Source organism: Mauremys mutica, chromosome 11 (assembly GCF_020497125.1).
Source record: "Mauremys mutica isolate MM-2020 ecotype Southern chromosome 11, ASM2049712v1, whole genome shotgun sequence".
NCBI classification, from domain to species: domain Eukaryota; kingdom Metazoa; phylum Chordata; order Testudines; family Geoemydidae; genus Mauremys; species Mauremys mutica.
Genome location: NC_059082.1, coordinates 7687927 through 7701798, shown reverse-complemented (window position 1 = coordinate 7701798; position 13872 = coordinate 7687927). Strand labels below are relative to the sequence as shown.

Here is a 13872-nt window from a genome sequence, read left to right as displayed (position 1 = left end):
AGGTTATAGCACATCAGCACTGAGAGATTCTATCTGATAAAGAACCCTATCTGTAAGTCAGTGTTTCCCAAACTTGGGACGCCGCTTATGTAGGGAAAGCCTCTGGCGGGCCAGGCCAGTTTGTTTACCTGCCGCGTCCGCAGGTCTGGCCGATTGCGGTTCCCACTGGCCGCAATTTGCTGCTCCAGCCCAATGGGGGCTGCTGGAAGTGGCGGCCAGTACGTCCCTTAGCCTGCAGTGTCCCAAGTTTGTAAGTGATAAGGGGAAGGGGTGGACGAAAACACATTGAGACTGGGGATTTAAAAAGAGGCTGAAGGGAGTTGCAAGTCAGTGAGAAATGGGGGCCTAACTCTCCTATGCCCTGTAAAATCCCTGCCTAAGAAGATAAGACCAAGATAGCGCAGTGGATTTCTCTCTCTTGGTCCCTATCCACTCCTCAGACAGAACTATGTTGAATGTAACCAGGCTCTGACACAAAACAAGAATGTTCTTGCAAAAGCCGTTGAACCATTACAAATTAATTCCTAAAAGTCAGAGCTTCACAAATGGAAAAAGGGCTAAATGAATTGGGTGAATTATTTGTAATAGGTCATTCAATCAGCTCTAATTGCATGTGCATGGACACTGGAGCTGAGTAAAAATTGGAATTTACATCCCTGCAGGTAATTCTGATATTTTGACATTTTATTTGCCCTGAATCAGATCCAAAAAAGTTAAAATATAGGTATTTTTCACAGAAAGAAAAGATCAGAAAAATTTAAATTTAGAAAGGTTGAAACATTTAATTTTGACATTTTTGATTAAAAATTAAATATTTTGGCATTTTGACAAATGAGATATTTTGTTTCAACTTGAACTGAAATTAAAGGTTTAGTTTTAAGTCACTTCAACATTAAACTGCATCTTCTTACGGTGCCACACCACTTCTTCAGAACTGTAGTTCTGTTTTTTCATGCCCTCATTCTTTTGTATGGGCTGGGCTCCCTGGCTGGACTACATCTCCCACGATAAATCCTTCAACTTGGTCAGAGGGGAAACTGCAGTGCATCATGGGAGCTGTAGTGCAGCCAAGAGGCCCAGTCGATATAGTATGGTGGGGGTATGAAGCATCTGAACTACATCTCCCATAAGGCAATGGGAGATGCAGTTTGACATTGAACTGACTCCAAATGAAATATTTTGGTTCGGTTCAGCAAACTAACCAAAACAACATATGTAATTTTGATTTTCCTGGCAGAAAATTCCCTAACAACGCTAGTAGATGTGAACTATGTGTGGAGTCAATCATATTTTCACCTGATCGCAGATTTGGTAAAAAAAATCTGATCTTTGTACTACCAGACAGTGTTTGGTATCATATACTGCATTAAGGGGAATCCAAGCCCCTCCAACCAGTATGGATCACAGAAGCCAAAGCAATTGTCAGGGAGAGGACTTTTAAGATAAAAGTTGGCCAAAAAAGAACTAAATTAAATCCAAAGTGGAGATTTTTGACCTCCAGAAATACAAATTGGATCGTTTTATAGGGAACAAATTTGAGACAGTGTACGTGTTAATGTGAAAAGCAGCTAAATTAAATTATTACTGAATTAAACATAATTTCATCTGCTCTTGTTCATTTGCAGGACCAGAAGATTTATGTATATGGCTTACAAGGCATGTGTCCTTTAAATACTCCACAAAAGGGATTAGATACTCCGGCTACCGTGAGCTGCTTCTTAGCAGTGCCTGTTATAAAAAAGGTAAAGAGGAATGTTTCTCACAATTGGAAAAGGGTATCCATTGAACTAGAGGGTTATGTTCTCCAAGATAATGTTGTTTTTCACTATCCTCTGCATAACTAAAGGACATTGCTGTGAACTCCTCTAAACTAGAACTTGCTGGCAGAGCAAAAAGAGCAGTTTGCAGGTCGCTGTGTCCAAGCCAAGGAGAGCAGAGGCCTGAAAGTGGCATGGAGAGAACCTGAGGCAGGAGGGTCTAGAAATGGCACTTCAGAACCTGCTGGGGAAATAGTCAAAATATACCTGCTTTCTTTACATTGAAGCTTTCCAGCTGCATTGCCACCTCATCATTAGAAAAATTTAGTGTAAGTGAATAAGAGAGATGGGTAGAGGGGAAGTAACTGAGTGATTAAGATAAATATTGGTTAATTCCTAATGTGGGACTTGAGTATTTCTTTTAAGAGCATATTTATTGGACAATCTATATGCATGCAGTGTATACATGCATAAGTGTCACCTATGCCTTAGCAACAGCCCTTTTTCTCTTGGGTTAGGAATTTGCATACAACAAAAAGGCAGGCTAGGGATATTATCTCCCTCTGGTATTAACAAAGGGAGGCATCACATGGTGTATAGCTAGTAGTCTTATTTTTGGAGACATTTAAAGTCCTATCATAAGCAGGCTCTTAAGATAAATGTGGCAATGTGGCATTATTGGCTCTTGCAGTCAAGTTTTAGGATAAATATAAAAATATTTTCTGATTGGTTAGATTATTCTCAGTTTTACCTGTAACAATCTAGAGTGAAAAAGTCACATTATTATCCATTTATTTTCAATATCTCTAATTATCTGAAAGCTTATTTACATGCCAACATGCTACGTCTAGTAACTGCACAGAACAGTTTTCACAGTGGTAATGAGGTTTTGGGGAGTTATTTTATACCATGTACCCATTCTGTGTTACTGTGCACTTCTGATTCAGTGGCTCAGACTGCTGTATAGTTAGTGAGATGTGTCCCTGAGCTGAGAGTGAGCACAGGGTTAGTGTGCACTGCTTACATCCCTTTGGGTAAGTGGGATTTACAGGGTGCACAGGCCTGGTGCTGACACAGGAATGAATTTCACCTCCTGGGAGGCTGCTCCTGTTGACTTTTTCTGGCTCCCAAAGCTACAGAACTTTTCCTCCCCGATGTTTGCTGCCTAACACCTGCCTTATCTTTCTTCTGCTACCTTGTATTTTGTCCAGAGAAGTAGAATGTGCCTTTCATTTTGAGACTTTCTGCTGTCACACTGATTACAACCCTATGGAATTTCTAGTGGGTCCTAGGTCTCCTGGATTATCTTTCCAGATTGTGATATGTCTAACGAATGTAATAAATAATTCCAGGCCCTACAATAATATTGAATCTAAACAATTCTCCCTCCCTACTCCTCCCCTCTCCCCCCCAATCATTGTCCTTTCAGCAGAATTCCTTATAGGACATTTTTTCCTCCTTTCTGTGTATGGCCTTATCTGTGTATGGCCAGGCCAGTCACCAGGAGGAAGTACAGGCAAGGTCTGCAAGAAGCTAAACTTGTTTACAAGAGTTGACAGTTTTGCTGAACGAGTCACATAAGGCCTGTCGTATTAAGCTGTCAAGGTTGCTGTATGGAATAAGCCTCTAAAGAGGAAAGAATCTTGCACTAAGGCAGATGGGAACGTCGGCCTTTTCCAAGGACAAGAGCCAGCTAGCTGATGAAACCTGAAGTAACACGCAGTCAGATCACTGCCTTGGGATTTTGCTCATAAGGGAAATACTTTTGACTGGCTACATTTGGGAAGACAGATCCAAAAGAATAGTTTCCCATGCTTCTTTTCTCGTCCAAAGGAAACACCAGAGACATTTGAAAGACACAGAGTGAAGCCCTGAAAATAAACCCTCCACCTCCAAAAAAAAAAACAAAAAAACAGCAACAAAAAAACCAGAGGAATTGAGGAATTGAAAACGTAATTTTGGTGGTTAATTTTTATGATGAATTCTAATGACCAGATAACAATAAAATCCTCCAGACCCCCAAAAAGCAACTTCCTTTTCAATCTGTTTCCAATATTTTCATAAAGAAAAGCAAGAGAGAGGTTGGAACGTGTGTCGGGACCTGGCCTTCATAAGGAGCCTAGAACACATAAAAACAAAAGCTGCATTTAAAGGCTGTAGCCTGCCAAAGTCTTCTGTGCCAGAAGGATCAGCCAGGGAAATGGGATGGGGGAGTGACAAAGTCTGTGTTGTTTGAGGACTTAGTTTACCTGGTATCTGATGGCTTCCAGTAGGCTTAAGCCTTACACTGCACTGTAGTTATGAGGACAGAATGTCTTGGCGCAGGCTCATCCTCTGTGCTGTACAGTATGGCACACGCCCCCATTTCGAGGCCATTCTCACTGGCACAGCTGGACTTTTGGCAGGCCAGAGGCTTCCAATGCAGTTTTGTTGCTGTGTTTTTGTTGGCTTTTCTCCACTAAAATGTCGAAAGTGAATTCCAAGAAAGTTACTTAACGTTAATGGAGGCTGCTGTGCTGCTTGGGTTTGGTCACTTTTTTAATATCATGGTTTGGAGACGTCTACCTGATGTCCACCACTTCCCAACACACTGGTGCCTTGATAGCCTCAGGGAAGTGTATAGCCCTTGTGAGCATGTGGCTTTCACAGCACTTGCATTTTAAGTGGCTAGCACTCTTACCTCGGGACATGCAGTGACAAATGTGGGTTCAAGCCCCTTCTTGGGACAGGAATTCTCATGCCTTACTTGCCAAAGTGTTGGGGGCAACCTCAGTGCCTGAATAAAACAGGTTCTAATGTCCAAAGCTTGAGTCATGCTGTGGCTGAGCATAAAATGGCTGCTGAATTTGCCTCCACAGTGATTGTGTTAACGTAGTCTAAGTGTTTTGTAATATTCCTTGGGATATATTGGGCCCGATCCCCCAACTAGTATAGTTGACGCAGTTGTGTTGACTTCAGTGAAGCTACAAGTCTGAAAGCTACCTTGTTCTGTTCTGTTGTAGCTGACACTAACCAAGGAGATCAGATAGATTTTTATGATGCTCAGCCAAAAGAAATACATCACTTGCTAGCCAGACTGTCTTCTCCCAAGGCACTTAGTTGTGGAGGAGTTTAAAAGATCTAACAGTGACTCAGAGCTGGGGATGGGGGTGGAAGGAGTGAAAAGTCAGAGAATAGCTTTCACTGTCCAGCTAAAGCCTGCTAAAATGTGACTAGTAGAACTGACTGACAATTCCCCATCAAAACTCTTTAATGTAAAATGACCTTCTGTGACATAATGTTTAGGACACCCAGATCTGCGAGCTACTCTGTTATCCCTCTGTCTTAGCAAGAGTGAGAGCTTTGCTACCGCTGAAATGTGTCAGGTCCCCGATGCACCAGCCTTGCAGCATACTCTTCAAGACTCTGCCCGTCTAAACTTGGCCTTGCAGATAACAATCAGTGAACTTCAGTTCCCCACAGATATCCCACTGCAGTGTCCCATCACTCTCACTAGACACTCTTAGAAATTTCTATGTCCGCTGCCTCCAAAAGGACAGAGCACACATCAGCCTATCAGGTTAGCTGAAGACTCACACTTCACTTTAGTACACAGCATTGAGATGGATTTGTAACAAAAGAAGAATAGGTTTGTTAACAAAGAACAGAGATCTAAGTGACACTAAACAAGGGGAAAAGAGACAGGTCTGGTTACAAACAAAACAAAACAAAACACGCTTTCTAGTGACTAAAATTTAATCTTAGCAAGTTACAATCTTTGCCTAAGCAGTTTTCTTACTCACATAAATACCCACATAAAGTTACCAGCATCTCCAGCCTTCCAGACCAGGGGATCCAACTTTCAAAGGGTCACGGGATGCTGTTCCCAGTGTCCCCTAAGTGGTGGGTTACTCAGTGTCTTTTTGCTCCCCTTTGTGTGAGGGATATGGATGTTGATTTTTTACCTCTTACGACCTAAATGGCCTGTGGCTCACCTCCTTGAGGGACTGCCCTTCTCCCTGTGCGATGAGCTAAGATCTGTGGAGGTGCTTGGGCTAGAATTTCTTAGGCCTGGTCTACACTAGGGGGGGGGGATCGATCTCAGATACGCAACTTTAGCTACGAGAATTGCATAGCTGAAGTCGACGTATCTTAGTCCGACTTACCTCGTGTCCTCACGGCGCGGGGGAGCCGAGACATAGGGAGGGTTCTGGCATGTGCCCATGGTCACACAGTGAGTCAGATTCCCAAGATACCCATTTCCCTGTCCTCTAACTGCTGTCTCCCAGGTTTTCACTGTCATTGGGTTGACCAGGCCAGGCAGAAGTTCTGACAGGCTGTAACGTTCTCTCTTGCTGGCTGTTTTGTTATGCTTTGAGCATTCTGCTGCCACCGGGGAGCAATGTTGCAGAATAACAGTCTGTGCTGTGTGTAATTTAACACCTGACTTTGGCTGCCACACAAAGGAGACTCTCTAGCTGTGTGTTGAGAATGACTGTGGTGCAGAATATTATGGGTTGGCTATGATGAAATTCATGCAGCGTCCGACGTGCTCACTTTGCTGTAAGTTGCCACAGCCAGTGTGTGTTCATTAATCATAAGCACCTCCAAATTCTCCATCGTGCTTGTCAGCCTGTCAGCGTGTTCTCTGAAGTGCTGCTGGCATCTCCACGTGTCTACAGCATGGTCTGGGGCCCCAGACCTGCAGCCTTCATATGGATTCGTCATCTGGATGAGTCATGCTGTCAGGTTAGCCACTGCCAGTGGTGCAGTTTGCATGGCATTGGGTTGAGGATCAATAATTTCATTTTCTCATTTGTCAGAGTGGCTCCCCTGGCAGAAGCACCACTCTGCTTTATTCCTAGTTTGAACTAATCTGCACTTGAAGAGTTGGGTTGGGTTGTGTTTCCAGGCACGCAATGGCTGTCTCAGAGTATATCACAGCCTGAGTTTGTGCCTTCGGAGTGGGCTGCATGGCCCATCTTTTCTCCCATACCTGTAAGATGATGGGGGATGGGTAGGGCTGGGGAGAGGGAGTGGGGGGATTGTGTGTATAGGTTCATTAGGGTTTTTTAGGTTTCGTTGCGGGGTAACTTAATTTGCTTTTGGGGTAACGGATCAGTCTATTCTGATATTGTTGGGCCACCCAGAATGTTGGATGGGGAGCTCTCTTATTGCCAAACAGTACACGTCTACATGGAGAAACAAATCTCTCTGTCTCCCACAGAACTCCTACCTGGTGCTGGCAGGACTGTCAGATGGACTTGTGGCAGTTTTTTCAGTGGCACGCGGCATCCCAGAGGACAGCTGCTCCTACTTGTGCTCACACACTGCGAATAGGTCCAAGTTCAACATCCTGGACAATGATCCCCGGCAGAACCCCTACCCTGTGAAAGCCATGGAAATAACAAACAGCGGCGCCGAGGTCTGGTACAGCAATGGCCCTGGCATTCTCATCATAGACTGTGTGACCATAGATATAAACAGGAGGCTGGAGCCCTACAATCCTCCATCTGTGATCACATCTATGGCGTGTAACTCGGAGTACCATGGGGAGGAAGTGATTTGGTGCCTGGATGATAAAACGAACTACCTGGTGATGTACCATACTGCAACCTATCAGCTCTGCGCGCGGTACTTCTGTGGTGACTGCAGTCCTTTAAGAGACATGTTTACAATCCAGCAGCCTTCCGCAGGGATCCCTGCTACAACAGCTGTACACAGGACGGTGCTTGAGAGTAACTCTCTGGCTGATATGAGCATTATCTACAGCCCGGAGCTGGGCACACAAATATTAAACCATCAGGACTCCCTCACAGACTATTGCTCCGTGTCTTCTTACTCATCCTCCCCTTCTAACAGAATAACTAGGTCCTTCTCCAGTCTGCCGAGCTCTCCTGCAAGCTCATCCAGCGCGCCTTTCTCCATGGATTGCGAGGAGACTGACAAGTTTCACGAACTGATCCCTTCCCCAGACAGATCTGAAAATGATGCTACACCAACAGATGAGAACACAGCTCATCTCCAAGCTGTAAAGATTCTTCCAGTAAAAGACCTCATCTGGATCCCTAGGTAAACACATACTCAGCAAACAAGATCCAAGTCACAAGTGGAGCATGAGTTAGTTTGCCTTTAGTGACGCTCTCAAGGACTTGGGTTTTGTTTCTAATTGTAATTTCACATCAGACTTACCCAGGGTGGTGTCTAGCAATAAGATACAGCAGAAAAAAACTACTTTGTCCCAGAATTTCAAGTTAGAAACCAACGTTTCTACAACTTTTGGATGGTATCTAGTGTTGCCCATTTAGCAAATTTGAGGTCTTGCAGGATTGTTTCCATTAGGACAAGAAATCCTGATACAAATCAGGTGTATTCTTGGTGCCATCTTGTTTATTTAAAAAAAAATGTACTCAAAATCTTGTTTCCATGGACAGAGTAGAAACAAACATCAGCAGACAGTTTTCTTGCCCAGAAATCCCCACGCCTGCCACTCCTGTGAATCCTCTGCCCAAGAAGCTGTCCCTCTGCCTCCTCTCAGGGTCATGTTCACCACTGCTTTTGCTGGCTTTTTGCTTCTAATGCAGAGGTGAAAGTGGGCCAGTATGGCGTACCGGTAAGAAGTGGCCGCTGGTACCAGCCCGTACACAGCCCACGGTAAAGCGCTGCTGTGACAGTGCTTTAAGGACCCTCCTTAAATCACTGCCATGGCAGCGCTTTAACGTCGCTGCCCCGTTTGCCTGCCCACCCCCCAAGGCCGCTGACAGGAGCGGCAAAAGGGGCAGCTGCTCCGAGGAACGGCGATTTTAAAAGGCCCCGGGGCTCCCGGCCGCTGCTACCGCAGCCGTGGCCGGAGCCCTGGGCCCTTTATATCGTCGCCAGGCAACGTAGAAGGGCTGGCTGGGGGAGGCTGACCCCCCCAGCCCTGCCCCTTCTGCCTGAGGCCCCGCCCCTTACGTTCACCCCTGCTCTAAGGGTATGTCTGTGCTGCAATAAAAGCCTAGGGTAAGTGGAATTGGAGTCAGCAGATCTAGCCATTGGAGTCTGAGTCCGACTAGCTGGTTTGTTTACCTGCCGCATCCACAGGTCCAGCCAATCGTGGCTCCCAGTGGCCGCGGTTCGCGGCTCCAGGCCAATGGGAGCTGCTGGAAGTGGCACAGGCCAAAGGACGTACTGGCTGCCGCTTCCAGCAGCTCCCATTGGCCTGCAGCGGTGAACCACGGCCAGTGGGAGCCACAATTGGCTGGACCTGCGGACGTGGCCCGCCAGGTGCTTCCCCTACACAAGCGGCGTTCCCAGTTTGAGAACCACTGTCCTAGTTCCCTTACAGCATGTGGCCGCGCTAGCCCTTTGTTCCTGGTGCAGTGTGGGAAAACTTGCCTGTCCGCCAAACTTGACTGTCCAGAGGACAAAGAAAGTCAGCCAATAGGATTGTGGGATACTTTGCAGATTCCCAGAGCATGAGTCCAGTGGGGCTGTGTCCACACTGGAAAGCAATAGAGCTTGAATCCTGGGTCCCGGTTTGACTCAGGCTTGGACCCTCCACACCCATGGGGTCCTTCAACCCTGGGTCTGAGCCCTGGGTTAGCCTGCTATGTGTGTAAAGAGAAGGGGGTTAGGCTTGAGCCTGAGATCAAACCCCCCTGGGCCTACATTGCAGTGTAGATGTATCCTAACCTGCGCACACCCTGCTACCAATATCCCTGCATTTGCAGCCAGAGAAACCCCTCAGCCCATGTGGCTTAGTGCTGACATACCAGGGCCTTCACTGGCCTATTGTTTTGAGTGGGCAATTGTCTGCAATTGTTTTTATGACATAAGGAACTTGATTGCTCCTCCTTTTGAGCCTGAAAGAAAGTGTTTGGTCCCCCCATTGTCTTTAACAAGGTCTGTGAGCCTCTCTGGATTTCAGCCCTACCCCCTGCTGGCAGCCGTCAGCATATGTAATCGGAAAAGCTACCGTACAGGTGCTTTCCCTGACTGTCCGTGGCCAATGTTGTTGAGCATGACTGTCTCACTTTTGTCTGTAGGCGAGGTGGCGACATCATAGTTATCGGGCTGGAGAAGGAATGTGGCACGCAGCGCGGCAGAGTCATAGCTGTATTGAAGGCCGGAGAACTGGCTCCCCATGGGTAAGATTGAATTAGAGCCTGTATTGCATGTTCACAAAGGGTTCCATCTGGGGAAATGCACCATCAGTGTCAGAGTGCAAGGCCTGCAATCCTCCAATTGGCCTCTCTCCCTTCGGGGCAGTCTAGTGTGGATTCCATGCCACAGAGCAGGGATGGGCAACCTTTGGCACATGGCTCACCAGTGTAAGCCCCCTGGTGGGCTGGGCCGGTTTGGTTACCTGCCCCATCCGTAGGTCCGGCCTATTGCGGCTCCCACTGGCCGCAGTTCACCACTCCAGGCCAATGGGGGCTGCGGAAAGAGGTGTGGGCCAGGGATGTGCTGGCTGCCACTTCCTGCCGCCCCCCATTGGCCTGGGACGGCGAACCGTGGCCAGTGGGAGCTGCGATCGGCCGAACGTGCGGACGCGGCAGGTAAACAAATCGGCCCGGCCCGCCAGGGGGCTTACCGCCAGGGGGCTTACCAGGGGGCTTACCGCAGGGGGCTTACCGCCAGGGGCTTACCGCCAGGGGGCTTACCAGGGGGCTTACCAGGGAGCTTACCCTGCTGGGTCGCGTGCCAAAGGTTGCTGATCCCTGCCATGGAGCAAGCTCTCAGCTGGAGGAGTCACTGTGATTATGCTCCAATTACACAGACAGGCCCTCAGTGCAAGTTAGAGCGGCCCTGTGGCTGGGATGGCCCTGGATTGATAGAGCAGAGCATGCTGTGACTGGCCCCTCCTGCTCCTTATACTGGGACAGGCAGGTGAAGTTGGGGTAGATCTTCTCCCGCGTGCCAGATCAATCCAAACTGGCGTCTTCAGGCAATGGTCATGATCTGCCCCAGAAACATCATAGCAAGTTGCACCTCCAGAGCTCTAACTAGCTGCCTTGTTTCCCAGGCTGAGTCAGTGTGACCATAGCACCTCTCATTTTGCAAACGGTGATGTTACGATAACTCTTGGCCCAATCCTGCCGGGGGCTGACTTCCCTGGGCTTTGCAGGCACCCGGCACTTGGCAGGAGGTCCTCAGTGCTCGGCAGACTCAGTCCCTGCATGAAGAACAAGAAGTGTATTTACTACAGAGCGCAGTGCTTGTCTGTGGCTTCATTCACTCAGAGCAGGTTGAAGTTCTGGCTCTAAATAAGCACCTTTGTACCAGCTGTAGCTCCTGGCACTCTGTGGAAAACAGTTATGGACATTAATTTAAAATGCTTCATGTAGCAACTGAGCTTCCAAGTAAATAAATAACCATGGTATAGTGTTGGGTTGTGTTTTGCTGACCATTTAAACACCACTATGTGATTGTGATATTCGTGGCAAGACAAAGCAAATAGAAGTTAAGCTGTGCTGTGTGTTAGGAATGGCCATTTATTAATAAACAGCACAGATAACATGAAATCAAAGCCTTCCTTTCATTCCCTTCCGTTGTTAGTTTGTGTCTTGTCATGGCAGGTATAGTGCTTTGTCCCTTTTGTTACCTGCATAGGCCCATTTAGCTAGGTGGACTCCTTTCAGAGATTCACCTTATTTAAAAAAAAACAGGAAGGAAAAGGATGGGGAGTCGAGGATCGGATGAAATGGCCATTGCTAGACGTGTCCCATTTTACAGTATTGCAGCCTTGCTGATTTCAGGCACAAAATCCATCAACTCATCCTCTACCAGCAGGGTGAAAATGATGAAAAAGCCAACAATATTGCACTCCCAGTGGCAACAACTTCCTTCCCCTGGTTGTGGAGGCGTCTGCAAGGCTGCAATATCACTAAGATGGAGCCAGATACTGTACTGTGACCTCTGAGGAGTGTGGGGGAGGGGGAGAGATAAAGGTGACTTCCTTGGGGGCTGCTCTGACTTAGGACAGCTTCCCCGCAGCTGCGAAGTACCAAACTCTCTAGCTACTCCTGCCATTCCTGTTTCCCCTGCCCCTGTGCTGGGGCAGTTCGCCAAGGGGCAGGCCCCTTCGTTTACCCCAGCACTCCTGCATAGAGTGGCATGGATCCATTATTTGGATCTAACTAAATGCACGATGGGGCAAATTCTGCCACCTTTCCTCACATGGACTAGCCCCACACTTTGTGAGCAGCCCACTGAAATCAACGGGATGAAGGTCTGTCGAATCTGGCCTTACATTAGTGCACAGTACTGTTGTAATCAAAAGAGCCTTGTAGAACTATGTCACCATGTTGGGGTTTTTTGTGGTGGTTTGGGGTTTTGTGGGGGAGGTGGGGATTGCTATAATGTAACTAGCTTTATGTTTTCCTGTGTTAAATATCTCCAGCTCTCTAGAAAAGCAGATTCATTGACTGTAAGACAAAGCCTAAGCAGCCAGCGCGTGTCACTTCTGCGGGGCTGTCTGTTTTCTGGGGGAGTGGCACTCCAGTTCACACTCCATTCTCCAACACTGCTCTTGCTTTCCCAGGGCACTGGTCGAAGCTGCTATCGTAGCAAGGGACACTGTTGTGTGCTGCTTTGAGAACAAAAACAAGGAATGGTGCCTTGCTGTCTGGAGGAGCTGGGGTGCCCGAGAGTTTGACATTTTCTACCAGTCCTATGAAGAGCTGGGAAGGCTTGAAACCTGCATGCGAAAAAGAAGGTAGTGCTTGTCGAATTTAAAATCCAGCATCCAGGAAGGACCGACTACAGGGAACAGAAACTGCCACCCATCAGCATTCCAGCCTGGGCACTTTTGTATCCTTAGAGAAGGGTTTGGGTTGTGGTTTTTTTTCACATTTGCTGCTAAGGAACACTGCAGGGCTCTTGCAGAAGCTATCTCCCTGCAGGGCATCTGCCAGAGACACAGAAGACCGAACTAGATACCTTTCTGTTTGCTTCCTCCTTTCTTTTCAGCAGGGGCTAGAGATGTATTAAGTCCAGAAAGCGGGTAATCTCTCAACAATATTGCTCTAATGTGTACCACCCTCCCAAACCCTCCACTCATTTCCATTCACTTCTCTCTTTTGAGCCTCCTTTCTTCCACTGTAAATTCCCTCACAACCCCCACACATCTGGGCAGCTGCTGCTTAGGTCCTCATCCAAAAGAGCTTTATTAACTACATAGATACGCATCTCTCTCCCTCAGAGACTGAGCTTTTACACAATAGTCCCATCACCTGCTGCCCCAATGGGCAATAATCCATCAGTGGCCAATGTATTTCCGATCTGTAAAAGATATTGTGATAGAGTTACTGTGAAAGACCCAAAGATGATGATCTGCACAATCTCAGTACATTAATGAGCTATTCAGTTGCACTGTTGCAAAGTAAATTGTACATAGAGTCCAATGCAAAGCAAAACATGTCAGCATTTCAGATGCTTTACCAGTTGAAGGGAGTAATTTCATCAGCAGAACTTGGAAATGGTCCTTGTCCCTCTGTTACTTTTCTCTGTAAATACATTTGGAAGTAAGCTCAGTTTACTGGTATATAAAAGTGTCTGTTATTTTTTAGAGTTGCTTATATAGTTTATTTTTCACACCACTAAGGTCACACTGGACCCCAGAAAGCATTGTACCCAGTGTACACACAATCACATTATCATAGCATGTATAGAAGAGTGTAAAAAGTGAATCAGCTCCTGATGCGTGAATGTGTACTATGTATTGAACTGGTTTTATACTGAGAAACTTATACTAAGTTTGAACATATATGCAAGGCTGCTTGATGTAGAATTAGCAGGTTAAATGTCAGATTTACACCTTTACTGCAGGCTGTTAAAATAACCATCAGAAGCAAAATGTATCTCAAAATAAACAGACTCCTCCAAGAATTACATTGCATCAGTGTCACCATTTATTGGCAGCTGGTGACTGCATCAGCCACTGGATGGTTGCATGGCTCCGTGATCAGTTCAAGAGTTGCTGCAGCTGATTAAAATGCAGGCTTTCTCTCTCCCCCACTAGATTGCTAAATGGCGGGGAGAGGCCAGGGGTCCCGCCCGCTTGGCCTCTCCAGCACTGCTAACAAGAGTATCACATAACTGAGATATTTTAGACCACACCAGGGATACAGATACAATCTGCCTGGCTACCAGT

General features: G+C 46.8%; 1 protein-coding gene across 5 annotated transcripts in view; it reads left to right on the top strand.

Moving 5' to 3' along the window:
* LRRK1 (leucine rich repeat kinase 1) overlaps nucleotides 1–13603 on the top strand; it is a 106366-nt gene extending 92763 nt beyond the window's left edge. For all 5 annotated transcript variants that reach the window (XM_044980718.1, XM_044980719.1, XM_044980720.1 and 2 more), the window contains 4 exons: nucleotides 1626–1742; nucleotides 6964–7808; nucleotides 9764–9865; nucleotides 12262–13603. In XM_044980718.1, coding sequence (XP_044836653.1) covers nucleotides 1626–1742; nucleotides 6964–7808; nucleotides 9764–9865; nucleotides 12262–12439 — 1242 coding nt within the window. In that variant the 3' untranslated portion in view covers nucleotides 12440–13603. The remainder of the gene's footprint in view (nucleotides 1–1625; nucleotides 1743–6963; nucleotides 7809–9763; nucleotides 9866–12261) is intronic.
* Nucleotides 13604–13872: the final 269 nt, after the last annotated feature.